Below are 26,467 nucleotides of genomic sequence, written 5' to 3'. Positions count from 1 at the left end.
TGCATCTTGATTATTGGTAATGACTCACCAAACCATTATTGTATGAAACCAGAAAAACTACAAAAGTAACTATTTAAAAAGAACTTTAGAAGTTAGTGTGCAGAGAAGCTGTTAGGACCTTGTAGATACCATATATATTTAAATAAATCTTGGACACTACTACAAAACAACATATTGTGAGTATTGTGGACCCGTGTATGTTTATTTTTTAATTTCACTGCCCCTAAATAAGAAGACTTAAACAGAATATTCAAGTAATGTAGCAGAAAACAATGCCTTTGATATAAGGTTAGGCAAAAGCTACACATTTGCCTTTTCTCTTCATCCATTTTGTCAGAGGAACACTGGAAATCTTACAAGCCAGTTGAAGTCCTCTTTTTCATGCTTCGTCGCTGAGCTAAGCTTGAGGCAGCAACAGGCTCTAGGACTGGTTGGAAGGTCTTGTGAGTCAGTGCTGAATATGTGGCAACCACTGCTCCCTAAAATAATGAGAAATATTACAAACTAAATCATAATCTCTGAAGGTGAAAAAAAAAAAACTTCCAAGTATATCATAAAAGATTTAACTACAACTTTTCTTTTCTTTTCTTTTTTTTTGCCTAGGAAAATAATTGAAAATACTTGACTTGTACATAGATGCACCTTTGATGAATTAATACCTGATTACTCGTATATTTCTTATTTCAATAACTATGTGTCTTACAATATATCATTTTATTAGTCTTTCATCACTAATTTAATTTGGTTTATAAGTTTTTAATGTTTTTAATCTCAGAGGAAAGGGTGGGCAGGAGAAGATTAACCAAAAAACTTATGTACATATATGCATAGCCCATGGACATAGACAATAATGTGGTGAAGGCCTTGGGAGGGGACTGGAGCAGGGAGGAAGGGGTCAAAAGGGGGGGGGAAAGGGGACATATGTAATACTTTCAACAACAAAGATAAACTAAAACTAAATAAATTTTATTTTTTATAGAAATTGTACATATTATTGTATATAAATACAATGTTCTTAAATACATAGTATAAGATTACTATAGTAAGGTTAATCAGCATATCCTCATATAGTTATCATTTTTTTGTGTGTGTGTGTGATGAGAGTACCTGAAATCTCAGCAAATTCCAGTATTCAATATGGTACTATTATGCTGTACATTAGATCTCTGGAGTTATTCATCCTGCATAACTTCAATGTTATATACTTTGACCAACATCTCTCCATTTTCCCCTCCACCCTAGAACCACCATTCTACTTTATGCTTCTACATATTTGACTTTTTTAGATTCCACATATACAAGAGATCATGTAGCTTTTGCATTTCTATGTCTGGCTTATTTCACTTAATATCATGTCTTCCAGGTACACCATGCATATTGTTGCAAATGGCAGGATCTCCTTTTTTAAAGCTGAATAATATCCCATTGTATGTGTGTCTATCACAACATCTTTATCATCAAAGAGTTATCTGTGCTCCCTTGTTCCCTGCAGCATTATTCACAATAGTCAAGACATAGAAACAATTTGTGTCCAAAAAGAGATGAATGCATAAATTACTAAAATTTAAAATCTAGGTTCAATGTCTATAAATATAGGAACATGCACTGATGGTTATTAATTTAGAAATCAATACCAATATTTTGTTTGCATATGAAATTTGCATTTAATCTAGTCCTAGCCCTTGTGTTTTCTAAGAGCTAAGCAAATATAATCAAGAAACTTGTATTTATCATCAGAAAGGCTATAGGCAAAAAGAAAAAAAAGAGAGAGAGAGAGAGAGAGACCATGGCTGTTATTTAAAAATAAATAGAATAAAACAAATCTATAAATAATCTTTTTAAAAATATATTTTATTTATTTTTTACAGAGAGGAAGGGAGAGGGATAGAGAGTTAGAAACATCGATGAGAGAGAAACATCGATTAGCTGCCTCCTGCACACCTCCTACTGGGGATGTGCCTGCAACCAAGGTATATGCCCTTGACTGGAATCGAACCTGGGACCTTTCAGTCCACAGGCCGACACTCTATCCACTGAGCCAAACCAGTTAGGGCTATAAATAATCTTTAAAAAATAAAGATACTTTAAAGAAATTACATAAGTGGTCATGAGTGAATGGCATGCAATGGCTTTATAAAGTATCACACATTTAGAAGGTATATAAAAGTATGTTTTACCTTAATGACATATGATGTACCATTTCTATTTGGCTGATCATTTGGCAACTGGTCTCTGTGGGTTATCCATGAGTGTTTTAATACTTGTTCTGTAGTGTACCGCTGATGTGGATCCATATGTAGCATATGGGAAAGCAAATCCTAAATTAAATATGAAACTATATATCAGTAATATTTTTAGTAAATACATACAATTTCACATTTTCTCAAAATATGACAGCATCATTATATTTTCAATCAGTTTGATCTAACCTACCCCTCGGGTAAACAAACCTGTACTCTGAACAGTTGATTGTCAAAAGAGAATTTTGAGATAGATTTTTCAATATACAGTATATATTTACTTACTATTTTTAAATCAGAGAATACCAAATCTGTGGGACTGAAATGTGGTTAGAGAGGGAAAATAAAAATGTAAAGTAGCAGGAGTTATCCTGGAATGTGCCAAATGGTTAAGAGGAGAAAGGAGCTATTGATCTTTGCTGTTAAGTTGGATCCCAAAGTATAAGGGTATGTGCATATGGATACAGCATAGAAGGGAGGATTTCATTTGTTAATACACCCAATAACTAATGGTTTACTGAATAAAACAGTAAAGAAACTAAAACATAAATCAAAGTGTAGAAACTGACTGCTAGCATAATAGTGGTCAGAGTATCAAGTTTTTCATCAGAGTAACTAATTGTGAATATGCTTATTTTATCTTTGATCATAAAAATGTTATAAAAATAATATAACCTTATAGTGAAAAACAATTTTAAATATATGAAATTATATGATAATTTTAAGTAAACTTTCTGCCAAGCATATTTTAGAGAAAGGAGAAGTAAGCTCTCCTTAAATAGCATCTTCTAAAATAGAAACAAAATCATTATTTTGTAAACTTTTCATCAATAGCAGAAGCAGTGAAACTAAAAATTCTAAGGAGTAACATAATAATTTGAAGAATAATGTAAATGGTTTAATAATATAAGGAAATAGAACAATCAACAAAAATCGATTAGAAAAAGGACAGATGGGCATAAATAAATGCCAAATAATATAAAAATATAAAAAACAGACCTAAGTGATAATCATAAAATGATAAATGTTCCAACAGTACAAGGACTTCTTCCTCTGGCCAAGATGGAATACCAGGGACTAGATTCACCAACCTGTTTGAAACAACCCTCTCACCCCCCTTCAAAAAAAAAACCCCACACCATAAATATAGGACACAATAGCTTTCAAGAGGTCAAAGATTAGGAATGAGGAAGAGTGATCCTTAAAATACAGGAAACAAATCAAGTACACCCTATGATTGCCCTAGTTTACCACTTTGAAGAGAGAGTTTTCAAGCAGCTGTTCAGGTAAGAGAAACCCAGGCAGAGCCTGACAGTTTCCCTCAGAGTTAGGATAGACCAAGGGAGAGAGGGAGTTAGCAGGACAGACAACCAGAGAGGTGAGAAGATCAGATAAAGAACTACAGAGATCTGTAGAGGGTCTCCCTCAACTATTCAGCAGATTACTGATAAACCCATATATGGTTTTCTTAACACTACCAAAGGCAATGTTAAGAACTATCTGAAAGATTATAGAGAAATCAGAACTCATGCAAATTGGAGTATATTGCCTGTTCCCATCAGCCAGACTGGAAAATCTCATAATTCATGGAGTATTTGTTATAGTACTTACAGGTAACCTCCTTGAGTAGTGAGGAGCCCTAGACTTTAAAAAAATGTATTTGAAGGAAGATTTAAAAGCGTCACATTGTTTCCTCTAACTTAACTGTGGCCCAGAATAAATCTCAAGAATATTTATATAAATAAAAACTTGTCTAGCACCCACTGGGGTAAAATTCACTATGCCTGGCTTCTTATAAAAAACTAGAGGCCCAGTGCACGAAATTTGTGCACAGGTAGGGTCCCTAGGCCTGGCCGGTGATCAGGGCCAATTGGGGCCTTCCAGCTGCTGGCCAGGGCCTTCCTTACCTGGCTGCTGGCTGCTGGCCTGGGCCTCCCTTTGTTCAATGCCGCCCCCTGGTGGTCAGCACACATCATAGTGAGCAATCAAACTCCCAGTCTCCTGGTCAAACTCCCGAGGGGTCAATTTGCATATTAGCCTTATATATATATATAGATTATCATTAATAGAAAATAAAAATAAAATTCATAATAAGGAGAAAAAAAGTCAATCAAGCCCAGTCGGTGTGGCTCAGTGGTTTAGCACTGACCTATGAACCAGGAGGTCCCGGTTGGATTCCTGGTCAGGGCACATGCCCAAGTTGCAGCCTTGATCCCCAGTGGGGGCCTGCATGAGGCAGCTGGTCAGTGATTCTCTCTCTTCATTGATGTTTCTTTCTCTCTCTCCTTCTCCTTTCCTCTCTAAAATCAATAAAAATATATTCTAAAAAGAAAAAGTCAATCAAAATTGACCCACAAGGCCCAGCCAGTTTGTCTCAGGTGGTTGGAGCACCATCCTGTATACCGAAAAGTAGCAGGTTTGATTCCCAGTCAGGGCACATACCTGGATTGTTGGTTATATTTCTATTCAGTGTGCGTGTGGGTGGCAACCAATGAATGTTTCTCTCTCACCTGTCAGTCTCTGTCTCTCCCTGTCTCTCTCTCTCTCTCTCTTCCCCTCTCATTAAAACCAATAATCATGTCCTCAGGTGAGGATTAAAAAAAATTGCCAGCCCAGCCAGTGTGGCTCAAGGATTGAACATCAACCAAGGAATCAAGAGGTCACTGGTTTGATTCCCTGTCAGGGGCACATCTCTGGGTTGCAGGCTCGATCTCCAGTAGGAGGCAGCCAATGGATGATGTTTCTCATTGATGTTTCTCTATCTATCCATCTCTCTTCCTTTCTCTCTCTAAAAATAAAAAACATTAAAAAACAACAAATCTTTAAATAAACAAATAAATAAATAAAATTGACCCATGCCTAACACATGTTAGAATCAGAAGATAAGGACACTAAAACATTTATCATTCCATTCCATATGTTCAAATATTAAGTAGAGACATAGCAGATAAAAAAGACAAATTGAACATCCTAAGTGCCCATAAGCATATGAGTGGATAAAAAACCTGTTAGATACTTCATCCACACAATGGAATACTATGCAGCTGTAAAAACGAAAGACCTCTTCCCATTTGCAATAGCATGGATAGCTATATTTGCAATAGCATGGAAAGTATTATGCTAAGCAAAATAAGCCAGTCAGAGAAAGATAAGTATCACATGATCTCACTCATATGTAGAATCTAATGAACCAAATATACTGAGGATCAAAAATAGCACCAGAGACACAGAAGCATGAACAGACTGTTGAACCTCAGAGGGAAGGCAGGGGAGGGTGGATGGGAAGAGATCAACCAAAGAACTTGTATGCAAATATGCATAACCTGTGGACACAGATGATGGGTTGGTGAGGGGTTGGTGGGGGAACGGGAGTGAGCTGGAAGAGGTTAATGGGGGGAAAAGGAGGACCTATGTAATACTTTCAAAAATAAAGATTTTTAAAAAGGAAGACATACAAATGGTAAACAGATATATGAAATGATGCTCAACTTCACTAATTATTAGAGAAAAGCAAATCAAAACTACAATTATATAACTCCCTCACACGTGTTAGAATGGCTATTATCAACAATACAAGTAACAACAAGTGTTGGAGATATTGTGGAGAAAAGGGAACCCTCATTCACTGCTGGTAGGAATGTAAATTGGTACAGCCACTATGGAAACAGTATGGAGGTTCCTAAAAAAATTAATAGAGCTACAATGTGACCCCAAATTCCTTCTTATAAGCATATTCCCCCCAAAATAGAAAATATTTATTCTCAAAAATATATGCACTCCTATGTTCATTGCAGCATTATTTGTGGTGACCAAGACCTGGAAACAAATCATCCTTTAATAAATAATTGGATAAAGAAGATGTGGTACATATATACAATGAAATACTACTCAGCCTCAGCCATAAGAAAATATAAAATACTGCCATTTGAAACAACATGGGTGGACCTTTAGAATATCATGCTAAGTGAAATAAGTCAGAAAAGTTAAGAACCAAATGATTTCACTTATATATGGGATAGAAAACTGAAAGTAGCAAATGAATATACAAGAAAAAAAAACTCATAGACACATCACATGATCTCACTCATATGTGGAATCTAATGAAGAAAATGATCTGATTAACAAAATATATCCAGAGACAAAGATGCATGGAACAGACTGTGGAATCTCAGCGGGAAGGCAGGGGAGGGTGGAAGGGGGGGAAGAGATCAATCAGTGAACTTGTATGCATATATGCAAAACCTATGGACACAGACAATAGGGGGTGAAAAGGGTGGGCTAGAAGTGTTAAATGGGGAAGGAAAGGGGACATATGTAATACTTTCAACATTTTTAAAAAAACGAACAAACAAACAAACAAACAAAACACACACAAAAAACATCATACACACAGACAACAGTATGGTGGTTACCACAGTGAAGGGGAGTAGGGGAGTAAAGGGTAAAGAGGGTCAAATATATGGTTATAGAAGACAAGAGGCCCAGTGCACGAAATTCATGCACGGTGGTGTGTGTCCCTCAGCCCAGCCTGCACCCTCTCCAAACTAGGACACCTCAAGGGATGTCCAACTGCCCATTTAGGCCCGATCCCGGTAGGGCAGTCGGACATCCCTCTCACAATCCAGGACTGCTGGCTCCCAACTGCACACCTGCCTGCCTTCCTGATTGCCCCTAACCGCTTCTGCCTGCCAGCCTGATCACCCCCTAACCACTCCCCTGCCAGCCTGTTTGCCCTTAACTGCCCTCCCCTGCAGGCCTGGTCCCCCCCAACTACTCTCCCCTGCAGGCCTGGGTCCCCCACAACTGTCCTTCCCTGCAGGCCTGGTCGCCTCCAACTTCCCTCCTCTGCTAGCCTGGTCACCCCTAACTGCCCTCCCCTGCAGGCTTGATCACCCCCAACTGCCCTCCCTTGCAGGCCTGGTCCCTCCCAATTGCCTTCCCCTGCCGGCCATCTTGTGGTGGCCATCTTGTGTTCACATGGGGGCAGCCATCTTTGACCACATGGGGGCAGCCATCTTGTGTGTTGGAGTGATGTTGAATTTGCATATTACTCTTTTATTAGATAAGATGATTTGACTTTGGCTGGTGGGCACACAATGCAATATGAAGATCCTATATCATAAAAATATATACTTGAAACCTATGTAATATTATTAACCAATGTCACCTCAATAAATTCAATTAAAAGAAAGAAAAAATCCCCAGAGTCAAGAAATAAGTGTAGAGAGGGAACAGAGAAACAAGAACTCTGTATACTGTTGGTGGGAATGTAAGTTGGTACAGCTACAATGCAAACCATTTTGGAAGCTCCTCAAAAAATTAAAAATAGATCTACCATTCAATCTAGCCATTCCACTTCTGTATATGTAAGCAAAGTAAATGAAAACAGAAGTTTGATGAGATATAGGTACTTCCATGTTTATCGCAGCACTATTCACAATAACCAAAATATGGAGACAACACAAATGCTAATCAATGGAAAAATGGATAAAAATAATGTGGTATATATACACAATATAATTAACCATGAGAAAGAAGGATATCCTGTCATTTGGGACAACAGGATGGCCCTTAAGCACATTATACTAAGTGAGATAAGTCAGGCAGAGAAAGACAAGTAAGGTATGATAACACTTACATGTGGAATTAAAAAAAAATCATGTAATCCCATTTGTTTACTTTGTCTTTTGTTTCCCTTACCTGAGAAAATCAGAAAAAATATTGGTATGAGAAATGTCCGAGATTTTACTGCCTATGTTTTATTCTAGGATATTTATGGTTTTAAGACTTACGTTTATGTCTTTAATCCATTTTGAGTTTATTATTTTTTAAATATATTTTTATTTATTTCAGAGAGGAAGGGAGAGAGATATAGAGATAGAAACATTAATGGTGATAGAGAATCATTGATCAGCTGCCTCCTGCAAGCCCCCTATTGGGGATCAAGCCCACAACCCGGGCATGTGCCCTGATAGGGAATCAAACTGTGACTTCCTGGTTCATAGATCAATGCTCAACCACTGAACCACTCCAGCCAGGCAAGTTTATTCTTGTATAAGAAAGTCTAATTTCATTATTTTACACATCTGTCCAATTTTCCCAACACCACTTATTGAATAGAATATCTTTACCCAATTGTGTGTTTTTGTTTCCTTTGTCAAATATAAATTATCTATAAAGAGAGGGATTATTTATGGACTCATTCTTCTGTTCCATTGATCTATATATTTATTTTTATGCCAGTACCAGTCTGTTTTGATTACTATGGCTTTCTGGTATAGTTTGATATCAGGTATCTCTCCAACTTTGTACTTCTTTCTCAAAATTTCTGTGGCTATTCATAGTCTTTGTCATTCCATATCAATTTTTGGAATATTTGTTCTAGTTTTCAGATATCTGCCATTGGTATCTTGATGGGAATGGCATTGAATCTATGATTGCTTTGGGTAGTATGGACATTTTAATGATGTTAATTCTTGCTACCAATGAACACAGTACCTTCTTCCACTTGTTTGTATCTTATTCAATTTCTTTCTTCAGTGTTTTATAATTTTCCAAGTATAGTTCTTTTATATCCTTGTTTAAATTTATCCCCAGGTATTTTATTCTTTTTGAAGCGGCTGTGAATGGAATTGTTTCCTTAGTTTTTTTTTTTTTTTTTCTGGTTGTTCATTAGTGATGTATAAAAAGGCAACTGATTTGTATATGTATTCTGTATCCTGTTACTTTACTGAATTTATTTAGCAGTTCTAGTAGTGTTTTGGTGGAATATTTAGAGTTCTCTATATAAAATATTATGTCATCTGCAAAATGAAAAGCTTTTGCAAAGCAAAGGAAACCATCAACAAAATGAAAATACAATCCACTAAATGGGAGAACATATTCCCTGAGACATCTGATAAGGCCTTAATATCCAAAACTTGTAAAGAACTTATAAAATTCAATACCAAAAAACTCAAATAATCCAATTAAAAATGGGCAAAGGACCTGCATAGATATTTCTCTAAAAAGGATATGCTGATGGACAATTGATATGAAAAGATACTCAACATCACTAGTCTTCAGAGAAGTGTAAATTAAGACCACAATGATATATCACCTCACACCTGTCAGAATGGCTATCATTGATAAATCAACACACAAGTGTTGGCAAAGCTGTAGATTTGGGAATTCTCATGAACAGTTGGTGGAAATACACGTTGGTGCAGACACTGTGGAAAGCAGTACAGAGATACCTCAGAAAATGAAAAGTGGAACTGCCTTATGATGCAGTAATTCAACTTCTGGGAATTTATTCAAAGAAACCCAAACCACTTATTTGAAAGAATATATGTACCACTATGTCCACAATAGCCAAGATTTGGAAGCAGCTCAAGTGTCAATTAGTAGATGATTAGATAAAATAGCTGTGGTACATTTACTTTGTTGATTGGTACTTGGCTGTGAAAAAGGAAATCTTACCCTTTGTGACAGCATGGATGGACCTGGAGAGCATTATGCTAAGTGAAATAAGCCAGTTAGAGAAAGACAAATACCATATGATTCCACTCATGTGTGAAATCTAATGAACAAAATGAACTAATAGGCAACATAGAAACAGACTCATAATTTGGTTGGGGGTTGAGTGGGGGGAGTGGAGGGATTGAGCAAAAAATAAAAAATAAAGAGAAAAAAACTCATGGACATGGACAACATTGTGGTAATTGCCAGGTGGAGGGAGTTTTGGGGGAGGTATAGGAGCGTTTAGCAGGGATAAATGGTGATGGACAGAGACTTGACTTGGAGCGGTGAACACACAATACAGTGTATAGATTATGTATTGTAGCATTGTGCAACTGAAATGTATAATTTTGTTAAGCAGTATCACCCCAATATTCATTAAATTGGAAAAAAATCAAGCCTGTTAAAAAACAGAGCAAAATGATATTTAGCATGAGATAGGGGCTATGGGGTAAGATGAATATTATTTAAGCAGACAACCTTGTAAAAAATAATAAATGAGTCATAGACTTCTAATGCATAGTATAATGAATATAGATAATAATATTGTATCATAATTATATAATGTGATAAATATTGCTACTACATCAATCATATTACAATGTATACAACATGCTGTGTACCTTAACTTAAAAAATAAAACACAAGGTAGATGAATCTATATGGAATTATGCTAAGTAAAATAAGTCATACAGAGAAAGACAAATACTATATTATTTCACTTACATGTGGAATCTAAAAAACAAAATAAATGAAGAAACAAAATAGAAACAAACTCATAGATACAAAGAATAGACTGATGGTTACAAGATGGGAGGGGGTTGGGAGGCTGGGTGAAAAGGTGAAGGGATTAAGAAGTACAAGTTGGTAGTTACAAAATAGTCACGGAGATATAAAGTACAGCAAAAAGAATATAGTCAATAAATTGCAATAACTATGTATGAGGCCAGGTGGGTACTTGAAATATCTGGGAATCACTTTGTAAAATATATGACTGATCACTATGCTGTATACCTGAAACCAATACAATATAATATAGAGTGTAAATAGTAATAGAAAAACTAAAATAAAAACTAATGACTTTAGTTAAGATATTAAACTTATGGGCTTACATAATAAAATAAAATCCTATATGAAAAAAAGCCTAATATATAAATCAACCGAACAGTGGACCAAACACCCGAATGACCAGCGTAACAACTGGTCACTATGATGCGCACTGACCACCAGGGGGCAGACGCTCAATGCAGGAGTTGTCTCCAGCCCACAGGCCCTGATTAGTGGCAGCGGTGGGGGGCAGGGCTGGTGAGTGGGTGGTGAGTGGGCGGCACCAGGCCAACCAAGGCGGGTGCCCCCCTGACCACCCCGTCAGTGGCCTCACAGATCAGCCCTGATCGTCGGCTAGGCCTAGGGACCCTACGCACAAATTTCATACACCAGTCCTCTAGTAAAAATATAAAAATAGATGATCAAATCAAGTTTTGGCAAGGATATGGAATAACTAAAACTCTCATACACTGCTGGTGGAACTATAAAATGGTACTTTGAAAAACAGTTTCATGATTTTTAAAAAAATCAAATATATGACTCAATAATTCTGCTTCTGAATATTTACATAAAAATTAAAAGTTATCCATCTATACAAATACCAGCACAAAGATAATCATTGTACTTTACTGGTAATGTTACAAAACAGCTGACAATCTAAGTGTCAATAAAATGTGAATGGATAAACAAACTCTGGTGTATCCACACAATGAAATATTATTCAGCAATGTAAAGGAATACACTATTAATAAAATCCAACAACATTGAGGAATCTCAAAATAATTAATGATGAGTGAAAGATGACCAAAAAAAGAGTACACATCCTATGATTCCATTTATTGACATTTATAGAAAAATGTAAACTAACCCAAATTATCATGTACAAGGTTGCCAGAGAATGCGGTGATGGGGAATTGTAGTTGGATATGTGGGACAGGAGGAAAAATTATAAGGACCCAAAAGGAAACTCTTAGGGATAATCTCGATTTTGGTGATTGTTTCTTGGTGTGTAAATGTCATTAAATTAAATTATATACTTTAAATATATGCATTTTGTAGTATATTATACACTGAGTGGCCAGATTATTATGATCTCTGAACGCATAATAATCTGGCCACTCAGTGTATATCCTATATAATCCTATATAATAAAAGGCTAATGTGCAAATTGTCCCCTCGACCAGGGGTTCAACCAGCAGGCAGGCCAGTCATCTTCCCATGTCCCCTCCCCCTGACCAGGCTTGCCGGACCCCACCCATGCACGAATTCATGCACTGGGCCTCTAATACACACACACACACACACACACACACACACACACACACACACACACACTCTGAGTGGTCAGATTATGTGTTCAGAGATCATAATAATCTGACCACTCAGTGTATATTTCAATAAAGTTTTCTTTAAAAAAATCAATAGTCTAACACAGTAGTCGGCAAACCGCAGCTCACGAGCCACATGCGGTTCTTTGGCCCCTTGAGTGTGGCTCGGCGTTAGAACCACTTCTTCAAAATAGACTCGCCCAGGCCGAAAACCGACTTCTGCGCATGGGCCACGAAGTTTCAATCGCACTGTATGTACGCGCCCGCACGTGGTATTTTGTGGAAGAGCCACACTAAGGGGGCCAAAGAGCCGCATGTGGCTCGCGAGCCGTGGTTTGCCGACCACTGGTCTAACACAAAGCAATAGGTCCCTTTACTCCCACCAACCAAAGTTTCAGCATATGATCAACTATATACACTCAAATTTAGTAAGAAAAAGTCCCACACTATTTTGCTCACCCTTAAAACTTATCTGATCTTTGTACTTTCCTGAGGATTCTGAGGGAATATTGAAAGATAAGGTAGTGATGGTGAGAGAATGCAAAACAATTTTAGAATATGGGCCTCTACAAAAACTGAAATACACTGCTATGCCTTAAATTTTATGCATGAGGTTCTGTATTGCTAATGGAAAGTTCAAAGATTAACATTGATTTTCATACTGCTTTATACATTCTTAACAACTTACACTTACTGGACACTTACTATGTGCTACATATATTAACCTTTTTAATCTACATAACAACCCTGAGGTAGATACTATTACTATCTTTACTTTATAGATGTGCAAACTGAGACATAAAGAGGTTAAGCATCATTCACAAGGTCACATAGCTAGTAAGTAAGAATATGCATCCAGATAGAGTCTGGTTCATTAGTACTAAACAATACTATTTTTCATTCTTCTCCATTTAACTCAATATTGATTCTTGAACTTTACATAATTACTAGAGGCCCGGTGCACAAATTCATGCATGGGTGGGGTCCCTCTGGATGGTCTGCAGGGATCAGGCTGAAACCCGCAGTCCAATGCCGCCTGCAGCTCCTACCTGCCTCTCCTGCTCATCCTGGCCCCACTGTGCCTGCCATGAGCTTGCGCCCAATCAGTCCCGATCCGGAGAGGCTCACACTGCAGCAGCAGCACTTGCCAGCCATGAGCCCTGTATCTGGCACCCTCCCAAGGGGAGTGGCTTGTGGGATCTGGCTGAAACCAGCTTTCCAACATCCCTCGAGGGGTCTCAGATTGCGAGAGGGTACAGGCCAGGCTGAGGGACCACATGGGTGCACGATCGGGCTGGGGCAGGACTGAGGGAGGGCTCCAGGGCTTGTCTGGCCCATCTCGCTCAGTCCTGATTGGCTGGACCCCAGCAGCAAGCTGACCTACCAGTCGGAGCATCTGCTCCCTGGTGGTCAGTGCACGTCATAGTGAGCAGTTGAGTAGCCTTAGCATATCATTAGCATATTGCACTTTGATTGGTTGTTCAGTTGTTCTACCGTTTGGTCTATTTGCATATTACCCTTGTATTAAATAGGATTACAGCTTTCTTTTTAAATAATATTTAACACATACACTCAGTAAGTGCTCAATGTTTATGGCATTAAGTAAGCATTTGTGGAAAATATCAAAATCTCTATTTTAAATAAATCAGTTTTTCATAATGAAGTGCAAAAACATCAAGTTTTATTATTTATTTATTGAAAAGTTTAACTGAAATTAAAAACAGTTAAAGTTAGGATGGTCATATCATTTGTTATCCAAACCAGGACACTTGAAAATTAAAAGTATAAAACAGGACTGTTCCAGGCAAACTAGGATGGTATGGTCAACCCAGTTAAAGCAAAATGCTGAAATTACCTCAGGGGTAAAATTCAGCTAAGTTATATAACACCAAGGTACTTTTATAAATGTTCCACAGGTGTTTAAACATACAAAATGGTCAATTTATATTTGGAAACAAAGGCTGATTTCCAAAAGCAAAGTGGATTCTCCTGAAATGAAAATGAAAATATGGCCATATTCTAAATGTTTACAATACATTATACTTATTGTTTCCTAGGAAAGATTTCAACAGAATCATGATTGGTTTATGCTATCAAATGGTATCATAGCATAAGTATCAATATTATGCTACTTTCTTTTAAAGAAATTTAAGTAATTTTAATGGAACTCAATTTATCTTATTTCTTTTTAACCTTCCTCAGAAATAAGTAGCAAGATCTCCTTGACAGATGGACCAACAGATGCTGGATGACAAGTGAATGAGCTGCAGTGTCATTATCTTAAGTAATATTCACTGAATTTTCTTGATAGTTAAGAGGAAAATAAGCTTACCCACAGTTCACTAAAATCTGTCACTTCAATATGAGGAAGTTTCCATTTTTTCAAAATGGATACAGTAGTGCCGGCCAATTTTTAAAAAGATACTGAGCTATGACAAGAATGATCCTACCTAATAAAATGGTAATATGCAAATAACCATCACTCTGCTACGCCCACGATTGGGCCAGCGGGAGGCTGGGAGGCGGGACTCAGGGTGGCTTATCTGCCCGTTGATAAGATCAAGATGGCGGCGCCCAGTCCTCTTAGTTCCGGGGGTCCCTGGGAAGATCGCCCCGGGGAGGCGAGGCTGGGCTGCCCAGTCGCTCCCAGGAGTCCCTGGGGAGATAGGCAACCGGGGGGGCATAGCCTGGCCCGCCCAGAGGCTCCCGGGGGTCCCTGGGGAGATCCGCAACCCAGGGCAAGGGGGGGCGTGGCCGGGCCCGCCCAGCCCCTCATGGGGGTCCCTGGGGAGATCCGCAACCCAGGGAGGTGAGGTGGGACCTGCCCAGCCACTCCCAGGGGTCCCTGTGGGGATCAGCAACCCAGGGGGCATGGCCTGGCCACCCAGCCCCTCCGGGGGTCCCTGGGGAGATCGGCAACCCGGGGGGGGCATGGCCGGGCCCACCCAGCGGCTTCCGGGGGTCCCTGGGGATATCTGCAACCCGGGGGGGAATGGCTGGACCCTCCTAGCCCCTCCCGGGGGTCCCTGGGGATATTGGCAACCAGGGGGGGCATGGCCGGGCCCGCCCAGCCTCTCCAGTGGGTCCCTAGGAACATTGCAGGCATGGGGTTGCTGAGACCCAGACCAGGCCTCTGGCCACAGATTCATAGCTTCGGGGAGACCTAGGGCATGGATCTGCCTCATCTGCAGAGAGACAGAGGTTCTGCAGTGCCCCCAAGACTAGGGAAGGACTCCTGGCAGAGGGGCAAGGACCCTCACCCCTGAGGCGGGGGTTGAGGGGTGGTGCCACCTCAGTGGAGGGATGCTGCACTGCAGGGTACTGGACTGACTGATGTGATTCAGAGAAGCTCCCAGTGCTAACAGGCCTTGCTCAGGCGGCCTTCACACTTCAGAGACGGCGACTCCTGCTCCCGCCTTGACCCAAAAGCAAGCCCAGGACACCCTGCCCCATGGCAGAGCATGCCTAGGCAGTGAGTGCGAAGCCTTCCACCTGCTCCAGAGAAGCAGGGGCAGTAAGGAATGGGGGGAAGGGGACGGGGAGAGGAAAGAATGTGGAGCATCCGCAATGAAGAGGTGCTCGAGAAAGAGGCTCGGAAGCCTGACTGGAAGGTTTGTTCTGTTTGCCGGGCTGCTGCCCCTTAGGAAGTACAAAGAGCATGGCTCTGAGGGCTTCCTGTGTGCTGAGTCAAGTTCCACAGCCAACTGGAATTGGCCTCAGTTTCCTGGTCTGTAAAATAGATGAAGCGTGTCCCAGTGCCTTCATTGAGCTTTGATGGCCAAGTGAGATACTATATAAAGAAAATGAGGGAAGAAGTGAGAAAGAAAAGGAAGGACGAGCAACACAAAAGAAAGACTGAAAGGAACCTGTAAACCCATTGTCACTTAAATAGGGAATATAGTCAATAGTGTTGTAATGATGGTATGATGCCAGGTGGGTACTAGAAATACCGGGGAACACTTTGTAAAGTATATGATTGTCTAACCACTATTCTGTAACTAATATAAAACCTGAAACCAATACAAAATAATGTTGAATGTAAAGAAATGAAAATTGGAGTGAAATTTTTATAAATTTCAAAGTTTAAATAAAAGATGTAAAGGAAGGAAGGGAAGAATAAAAATAGTGTTTTTCATTTTACCATTTCATTAAAAAGATGGTTGTCTTTATATGGTGCTTTTATACTTTTCTAAGTCATTATCTCATTTTAATTTCCTGGCAACTTAAAGACAAGACAATTTTTCCCTCCACTATTCAAAGAAAGGAAATCTTGGTGTCTGGTCCTAATGATTCAATCGTCAAGCCCTTATTGTAAAGCAGGGTTAGTAAAATTTTCTGTGAAGGGTCATATCTATCCCAATAAAAGCCTTGGGGGTGATCAGGCCAGCAGGGGAGGGTATTTGGGGGCAATCAGGCCCACAGAGGAGCAGTTAGGGGGCAATCAGGCCAGCAAGGGAGCAGTTAGGGGGCAATCAGGCAGGTAGGTGAGCAGTTAGGAGCCAGTGGTCCCGGATTGTGAGAGGGATGTCCAACTGCAGGTTTAGGCCCGATTCCACAGGGATCAGGCCTAAACCTGCAGTTGGACATCCCCTGAGGGGTCCCATATTAGAGCGGGTGCAAGCTGGCCTAAGGGACACCCTCCCCAGTGCACGAATTTCGTGCACCGGGCCTCTAGTCACTTATATATAACCAGTTTGGTATTTAGTTAGATAACCTAATTGGAAAAAAAAAACATTATTAACAAAAATGAGTGATGTAATTTAATCTAGACCTCAATGACTTATTTTTATACCCATTTTAAGTAAAAAGTAAAAGCTTGTGAAACTCCAAATTTGTTGAACCCACATGAATACAGAATAGCAATTTCCTATTCTCACAGTACTCAGGTGGCAAGTTCAATTTAAATTTAATCATGTGACTGATATAAACCATTTTTATCATCCTTATTACTAATTATACTGTAAGCATTTAATTTGGCCAAATGTGTTACTATTCATACTTCCTCAGCATAAAAGACTAAGTTCTGTATATACTTAACACTTTGTGCCTTGATTGTTGGTGCCAGGGTGTAAGCTGACACGGTCCTTGCACCTGAAGGGACTAGCAAGGCTGGGACCCTTACCCACACAGTTCTCTCAGGCTTGTTTGGATGGCGGTTATCAGTAGAATGAGAGCAACTTTTTATGGCTTGCCAAGAAGTCTGTAATTATTTACTGAGATTTACTGTACCGAGAATTTGTCCTTCTACTCTATCTCTCCCATAGAGATTAAGAGGAACAAAGAGTACATTCCTCTTCACAGACCTCCTATTCAGTATTTGTGTATAAAAGGCATTACAGAGTTAATAAATGGCGCTACAGACTCTCGAAGACCTGTAGTCCTCCCGATTCCCGCTGTTCTGTCTTTCTTTCTTTTCTCAAATCCCACCTCCCTACCTCAGCCCGGTTCAACCTGTCAGGCTGGACCTGACACTTGATCACAGGTAACAACAAATAATTTATTCCTTATTATAAAACTAAGAGCAGAATTCTAATTATTGAATTTGCCTGTGTATTTCCCAAGCTTACTTTACACATTGTAGTCTTTCTCCAATATATTTTGGTACAAAACATTTGAAAGATATGGTACTAGAAGTTATAGAAGGATTTCAATATAATGTTTTAACTGTAAAACTTCTCTACAATACAGATTTTGTGAACAGTACTAAGCTTAAGTTTACTGACTTTTCATATTATAGAAAAGAAGTGAGTGAACAATGTCAACTTTCCTTTGAGCTTTCTATCATTAAAGGGTTGGTTTATAGACCTTTCCCCCCTCCACCCATCCACATAATCCAAGCTAATAAAGCCTTACATCCTCTAGAGTATCTTTCCTAACATGTGTTAAACTGAAGTGAATACTGGACTGATAATTAGTTCCAGCTCTGCCACTTATTAGTGTGTGACAATGAACAAGATAAATTCTACACACTTTAGCTTATCTATCTGCAAAATAATGGACCAGTTCCCTTCTAGGTCTGGAAGTCTATGACTTATACATACATTAACAAACTACTCTTTATTAAAAGCAACTTCAAGCCAAAAATGGAAAACAAATATGTAAAATTTGAGTACTTATTTCAAATCTACAGTAATTTACAAGAAGACAATATTTATATTTATATAGTGGACAAAAGACTACTGTGTAAATGAACAAGGTATCTATACATATAAAGAGGTAATATGCTAATTTATCCATTATGGTGTCCCAGTCACAACCAGTCTGTGGGCAGGGATGGGGGCAGGGACTTCCACCCCCAGCGCTAACCTCACGCTGCCTGTGTGCGTTCCCACCCAGTGCTGAAGTGAAGCTGCCTGCCTGCATCCCCGGCTAGGGACATGACACTGCCTGCGTGTGTCCCCATTCAGCGCTGACATGACGCTATGGGGGGGACTGGGCTTGATGAGGGACCTCAGGCCACGCCCCTCACTCAGTGGGGCTTGACAGGGGACCTCATACTGTGCCCCCTCCCACGCCAGCTCCAGGCCAGGAGACCTCAGGCCGCACCCTCTGCCCCGTGGGGACTCAGGCCGTGTCCCCCACCCCATGAGGCTTGATGGGGGACCTCAGGCTACACCCCCCGCCCAAGCGCTGGGCTGGGACACCTCAGGCCATGCCCCCTGCCCAGTGCTGGGCCGGGGTATCTCAGGCCGCACCCTCCACCCTGGTGCCGGGACCAGGAGAACTCAGGTCATGTCCCCCATCCCAGCTTTGGGCCAGGGGGCCTCAGGCCACGTCCTCCACCCAGCAGGGCTTGACAGGGGACCTCAGGCTGCACCCCCTGCCCTGATGCTAGGCCAGAGGACCTGAGGCTGCGCCCCCCCCCCCCACCTGGCACCGGACCGGGAGACCTGAGGCTGCGCCCCTCACTCAGTACTGGGTTGGGGGAACTGAGGCTTTGCCCCCCACCCAGAAGGGCTTGATGGGGGTTTGACCAGCCAGGTCTGGGTCTCACCCAATGGGGGTGGGGCCGGCTGGGTCTGGGTCTCCTGCGTTTTCAAAGTCTGTGCAGGTGGTGGGCAGGGATTTGACTCTAGGTCCCGTGGTGTGCCCCAGACTCTGACAGGAGGGAGATTTTATATACATTTCACTATTTTTCTTTCATCTCTGACACTTCTATTATAGAGAAAGGGCAAATAGCAATATTAAAATATTTCCTCTAATTAATTCCTTTTTAATGTGCACAAATTTCATGCACTGGGCCATTAGTATATAAATAAAATATTAAATAAATATCTAATAACTACATTGTATACCTGAAACTAATATAATATTGTATGTTAACTATAACTGAAAAATAAATTTAAAAATAATCTAAAAAGATTATGTAACTAATGAAAAAGCTTTAAAATAAGTATTATGTTAGATGTGGAAAACAGTAGGGAGTTTCTCCAAAAAAATTCAAAATGGAAATGCGTTTTGACCCTGAGATCCAATGGAAATATATTTTAAGAATCCCAAAACACCAACCAGAAAGAATATATGTACCCCTATGTTCACTGCAGCATTATTTACAGCAGCCAAGATCTGGAATGGGCCAAATGCCCATCTGCAAATGAGAGGATAAAAGATATGTGGTACATTTACACAATGGAATATCAGATGACTTTAAAAAGGAAGGAACTTTTACCCTTTGTGACAGCATGGATGGATCAGGAGAATATTATGCTAAGAGAAATAAGCCACTCACAGAAAGACAAATATCATATGATCTCACTAATATGTAGAATATAATGAACAAAATAAACTGATGGACAAAATGGAACAGAGTGGATGGTGCCCCAGGGGAGGGGGTGTGGGTGACTGGACAAATAATGTTAAGGGATTATTAGCTCAAGAGCACATATGTGAGATCCAAGATGGCAGCCAATAGGACGGCAGTAAGGAACAGTGTGTAAGTGAGGGAGCAAAAGGAGAGTGTGTGGGCATGTGGGGCATATGTGGTGTGTGTGTGTGTGTGTGTGTGTGTGTGTGTGTGTGTGTGTGTGATTGAGGGACAGTTATATTCTGCAGGACTTTGGGGGACTGGCAGACCAGGTTCTCCTAGCCGGGCAGCCTCTGCTACAACTACAATCTCTTCCAGGGCATTCTGAAGGGTAGAGTGGCTGTGACTGAGAGTCCACCTTCACCTCCATCCGGGGAAACCTTGGACACCACCCAGGACCCTACAGCCACACCGGCCAGGGACTTGCTGCCTCAGCTGCGAACCCATGAACACTGAGACTCCAGCTTCCCCAACCACAGGCTCCTAAAATGTTTGTCCAAGGAGAGACAAAATGGCAGCCACATAGGCGGATGGGTCCTGCTCCTTCTCACAGAGCAGATAGAAGAAACAGCTGAACTGAATAACATCCACCCAGAATTGGTGAATTAAACACAGCTGGTGAGGCAATCCATGGCCAGAAAGGTCAGAGGATGCCTGGAGAATGGTAGGGTCGGGGATCTGGGCTAGAGAGAGAGACATGCACAACTGGGATTAGTGGGTCAGAAGGAAACTTCTCTGCACCAAGTCTGTGCCCCATGGGGACACCTGTAACACTCGACTGTGGAATGGGGGTCCACAAGGCTGTTGGCAGTGGGGGACTCTAGATCTAAGTCCACAGCCATGCGAGGCTGCACCCAGAAAGGCAGTCTGAAGTTCTGCATGGGCCACACAATGCTGGGGGGAGAGAATCGTGCAGCACTGTGGTTACTCTATCTTTATATTTTCCTTGCTTTTACTCACTAAACCCAGTACATAGGATCTTTCAATTACAAACACTCACTGAGGCTGCAGTGCAGGGGGAGGTGATTTTGTGGAGACTGCAGAGAAAAGCAGGGAGAGGCAACTAGGAATCCAGCTCTGGGACAGTCTGGTCCCTCCAACCCTAAACAGACTTTTTTTCTCCTGAAGACCAGGCTCCTCCTAGCAGCGCAGCTGCACCCAGCCTTGAGCTCCACAGGGAAACAAGGATTCTGAAAACCCCCAGGAAGCCCTCAGGGACAGAATTGAGGGGGCATTTGGTCCCGAAACCTAATACAGCAACACCGCTACCTAGAGCCCTTTTGAGAAATAGATGCTTGTGTAAATATGACTAAAAGCAAGCAGACAAACAAAGCAGGCAGATTGATCCAATGTGGCTGACACCAAGGCTTTGGAGTCTGATACAGAAGAGTGGTGGATCACTGGGAACTTCAACACGGTGCTGACTACCTAACAGGAAACTGAAACATGGCAGACACAACAATAGAAAGGGGTCTTAAACCAGCCCAATGGACATTAAAACTCAGCTCAAGTGAATGACACTTCACTACTTCATTTTTTAAATTTTTTTATGTTTTACTTAAGAAATTAATTTTTTCTTTACTTTATTTAAAGTTATTTTAATTAATTAATTATTATTATTATTAACCTTTCATATATATTTTTTGGAAGTGTTCTATATTCTATTTTTATTTTTTAAACATTATTTTACTCTATCTTATTTTTTCCTTTTTGCCAACACTTTCTTCCTCACCTACCTTTTTCATCCTGTTTCTCTTCTCCTGTTCCTGCTTTAGTTTTTCTCTCACTTTTCTATTTACTCCTTGTTAAAATTTGATCTTTAGTTGCTTTATTGATGCACTACTATTATAGGAATCTCTGTTGGCTTACTCATATATCTAATTTCCTTTCCCCTGCTCCAAGTCCATGTAGCCTTCTTTTTCCTCTTCCTTCTCTAGCCAATTTTTTTCTTGTTGTTTGTTTGTTTTTATTTATTTTTTATTTTATGCTTTTGTTTTTCCTCTCCTTGCTTGCTCGCTTCTTCTAATACTAATAGCTTAATTAGTTTCACTCACCAAGTTCAGGCCTATCTGCTCTCTATTCTCCATTTCCAAAAATAGATGAATATATAGATAGATTAAAGAAAGGAAAAAACATTATATATATATATATATGTATATATATATATATATATATATAAATTTTCTTTTTTATTATATATATTTCTTTATATATATTTAATTATTATTATTTTTAGTTATTATTTATTTATTATTGAGAATTTTGCTTTTCACTTTTCTTCTAATACACTCATTCTTTTTCTGACTCCTCTATACTGAGTCATAGCCATTCCCCCATTCCTTCAATTCCTTTACCTTACCTTCTGGAAATAAGCTCTGCCTCTTCAGATTCAGCTCCCTCATCCCCATTTTTTTCTGAGTGTTTGTTGTTTGCATTTTTTGTTTATGTTGGTTTTGTGGAGTTTTCTCCCCATATAACTATATCCCCCCCCTTTTTTTTTACTTTTCTCTCTTACCTTTTTTACTTTTTTCAATATCAATTTTGCACTCTTTTCTCTCCCCTAATTCTCTTTTCTCTGGTGGTTATCTCTATTTGGGATTATCAGTGTTGTGAATACATTTGTATTTTGTTCCCTCTGTGTTGTGTCTTGTTGAGTTGTATTTTGTGGATTTTTGTCAACCTGGTATAGAGTGAGTCACATAACCAGACATCCTGAGAGGAGCAAAAATGGGGAGACAAAGAAACAGCCCCCATACAAAAACAAAAAAAAGGAGGAATCACCAGAAAAGGAAGTAAATAAAATGGAAGCAAGGAATTTTTCAGAGAAAGAATTCAGAGAAATGGTCATCAGGACAAGGAAAAGCTGGAAGACAAATTCAACAACATGTGTAAGAATCAAAAGGAAATGAAAAAGAACCAAGAAGAAATGAAAAATGACATCATTGCAATAAAGAACTCAATAGAAAGCATCAAGAGTAGACGAGAAGAAGCAGAGGACCACATCAGTGAGCTAGAAGACAAGGTAGGAAAAAAACAAACAAGCAGAGCAGCAACTAGAAAATCAAACAAACAGGAGGAGAGCCTAAGGGAGCTTTGGGAAAACACGAAACAAAACAACATCCACATAATAGGATTGCCAGAAGGAGAGGAAACTGAGCAAGGAATAGAAAACCTGTTTGAAGAAATAATGACAGAAAACTTCCCTGTTATTGGAAAGCAAAAACTCATACAAGTCCAAGAAGCTCACAGAGTCACAAACAAGATGAACGCAAAAAGACCGACACCAAGACACATCATAATTAAATTGCCAAACACTAACAACAATGTAAGAAACTTAAAGGCTCCCAGGGAGAGACAGAAAGTTAACTATAATGGATCTCCCATTAGACTATCAATGGATTTCTCAACAGAAACACATCAGGCCAGAAGGGAATGGAATGAAATATACAAAGTCATGCAAAACAAGGGACTGAATCCAAGAATACTATACCCAGCAAGGCTATCATTCAAAATTGAAGGTGTAATCAGGAGCTTCACAGACAAAAAAGGGCTAAGGGAGTTTGTTACCACCAAGTCAACAATGCAACAAATGCTAAAGGGACTGCTGTGAAAAGAAGAAATAGAAAGGGAAGAAGGAACACAGGCATAAAGAATAAAAATGGCGACAAACAAGTACCTATCAATAAAAACCTTTAGCCCTAGCCAGTTTGGCTCAGTAGATAGAGCATCAGTCTGTGGACTAAAGGGTTCTGGGTTTGATTCCAGTCATGGGCACACACCTTGGTAGCAGATTCCTCTCTGGCCTGGGCTCTCTTTAGGGCTCGTGCAGGAAGCAGCCAATTGATGTGTTTCTCTCACATTGATGTTTGTCTCTGTCTTTCCCTCTCTCTTCTACACTCCCTAAAAATTAATGGAAAATATCCTTGGGTAAGCATTCAAATAATAATAATAATAATAATAATAATAATAATAATAATAAAATAATAACCTTAAATGTAAATGGATTAAGTGCTCCAATCAAAAGAGATAGGGTAGCTGAATGGATAAGAAAACATGACCCATACATTTTCTGTCTAAAAGAGACCCACTTCAGAACAAAGGACTCAAACGTACTGATAGTGAAAGGATGAAGAAAAAGTTTTCAGGTGAATGGAAATTTAAAAAAAAATCTGGGGTAGTAATACTTATATCAGGCAAATTAGACTTCAAAGTGAAAGCCATAACAAGATATAAGGAAGGCCACTTCATAATACTAAAGGGAGCAATTCAACAAGAGGATATAACTCTGGTAAACGTATATGCACCCAATACAGGAGCACCCAAATACATAAAACAACTTCTGGAAGATATCAAGGAAGAAATTGATAGCAATACAGTCATAGTAGGGGACTTCAATAACCCACTGACATCACTGGATAAATCATCTAAACAAAAAATCAGCAAAGAAACAGCAATCCTAAATGACTCACTAGATCAGATGGACTTAATTGACATCTTTAGAAGATTTCACCCCAAAGATACAGAATATACATTCTTCTCCAGTGCACATGGAACATTTTTAAAGATAGACCACATATTAGGACACTGGCAAAGTCTCTTCAAATTCAAGATAGAAATCATAACAAGTATCTTCTCAGACCATAATGGCATAAAACTAGAAATCAACTACAATAAAAACAATGAAAAAAAAATCAAACACTTGGAGGCTAACTAGCATGTTATTAAACAATGATTGGGTTACCAAAGCGATCAAAGAAGAAATTAAAAGCATCCTGGAAACAAATGACAATGAAAACACAACAATCCAAAATCTATGGGACACAATGAAAGCAGTCCTGAGAGGGAAGTTCATAGCTCTACAGGCCTACCTAAAAAAAAAAAAAAAAGTAATACATTATCTAACCCTACAACTCAAAGAGTTAGAAAGAGAGCAACAAGAAAAGCCCAGCTTAAGCAGAAGGAAGTAAAAAATAAAGATCAGAGCTGAAATAAACATAGAGACCAAAAAACAAACAAACATACAATACAAAAAATCAATTAAGCCATGAACTGGTTCTTTGAAAGGATAAACAAGACTGATGAACCTCTAACGAGGCTCACTAAGAAGCAAAGAGAGAGGACCCAAATAAATAAAAGTAGAAATGAAAGAGGTGATTTAACAACTGACTCCACAGGAATACAAGGGATTATGAAAAAATACTATGAACAACTCTATTCCAACAAATTGGAAACATAGATGAAATAGACATATACTTAGAAAAAATGCAAGCTTCTAAAACTCAATCAGGAAGAATAAAAAACACACACACCTGAATAGGACAATAACTACCAAAGAAATGAAAGTAGTAATCAAAAATCTTCCAGCAACCAAAAGCCCTGGTCCAGATGGTTTTATAGGGGTGTTTTACCAAGCATTCAAAGAAGAACTAAAACCTATCTTCCTTAGACTAGTTCAAAAAATTCAAGAGGAAGGCACACTTCCAAGCTCTTTCTATGAAGCAAGCATTACCCAAATTCCAAAACCAGATAAAGACACCACAAAAAAAGAGACCTACGGGCCAATACCTTGATGAACATAGATGCTAAAATCCTCAGCAAAATTCTAGCAAATCGGATCCAGGATTACATTATAAAGATTATACACCATGACCAAGTGGGATTTATTCTGGGGATGCAAGGATGGTACAATATCCCCAAATCAACAAATGTGATATATCACATAAACAAATTAAGATTCAAAAATCAGATAATGATATCAATTGATGCAGAATAATATTTGAAAAAATCCAACACCTTTCTTGATAAAAACTCTTAGCAAAGTGGGAATAGAGGGATCATATACCTCAACATAATAAAAGCCTTATATGACAAACCTACAGCCAACATCATACTCAATGGACAAAAACTAAAACCATTACCCCTAAGAACAGAAACAAGACAGGGATGCCCATTTTCACCACTCCTGTTCAACATAGTACTGGAAGTGCTCGCCATAGCAATCAGACAAGAAGAAGAAAAAATAAAAGGCATTCAAATTGGAAAAGAAGTAAAACTGTCATTATTCACAGATTACATGATATTGTATATAGAAAACCCCAAAGACTATCAAAAATTTTCTAAACTTAATAAATGAATTCAGCAATGTAACAGGATACAATATTAACACCCAGAAATCTATGGCTTTTTATACACAAACTAGAGGCCAGATGCATGAGATTTTGTGCACTCGGGGGTGGGAGGTCCCTCAGCCTGGCCTGTGCCCTCTCTCAGTCCAGGAGCCCTCGGGGGAAGTCCAACTGATGCCACCATCGCTGCTCTTGCCAGCCATGAGCCAGGCTTCTGGACTTTTGGCTGAGTAGTGCTCCCCCTGTGGGAGTGTACTGACCACCAGGGGGCAGCTCCTGTGTTGAGTGTCTGCCCCCTGGTGGTCAAAGCACGTCATAGCAAACAGTCATTCTGCTTTGTGGTCGATTTGCATATTACCCTTTTATTGTATAGGATAATGAACTCACAGAAAGAGAAACTAAAAAAAAAAATTTCCATTTACC

General features: G+C 39.6%; 1 protein-coding gene across 1 annotated transcript in view; it reads right to left on the bottom strand.

The window, feature by feature from the left end:
* Positions 1-282: 282 nt before the first annotated feature.
* The window catches only part of RPS6KA6 (ribosomal protein S6 kinase A6), a 213,425-nt gene continuing 187,240 nt past the window's right edge, over positions 283-26,467 (bottom strand). Inside the window, exons 21-22 of the mRNA XM_054721015.1 lie at positions 2,178-2,318; positions 283-479 (exon numbers count right to left, since the gene is read on the bottom strand). Coding sequence (XP_054576990.1) covers positions 354-479; positions 2,178-2,318 — 267 coding nt within the window. The 3' untranslated portion in view covers positions 283-353. The remainder of the gene's footprint in view (positions 480-2,177; positions 2,319-26,467) is intronic.

Source organism: Eptesicus fuscus, chromosome 1, assembly GCF_027574615.1.
Source record: "Eptesicus fuscus isolate TK198812 chromosome 1, DD_ASM_mEF_20220401, whole genome shotgun sequence".
NCBI lineage: Eukaryota > Metazoa > Chordata > Mammalia > Chiroptera > Vespertilionidae > Eptesicus > Eptesicus fuscus.
Note: the sequence above shows the minus strand (reverse complement) of the source record. Positions and strands in the feature narration are given on the sequence as shown.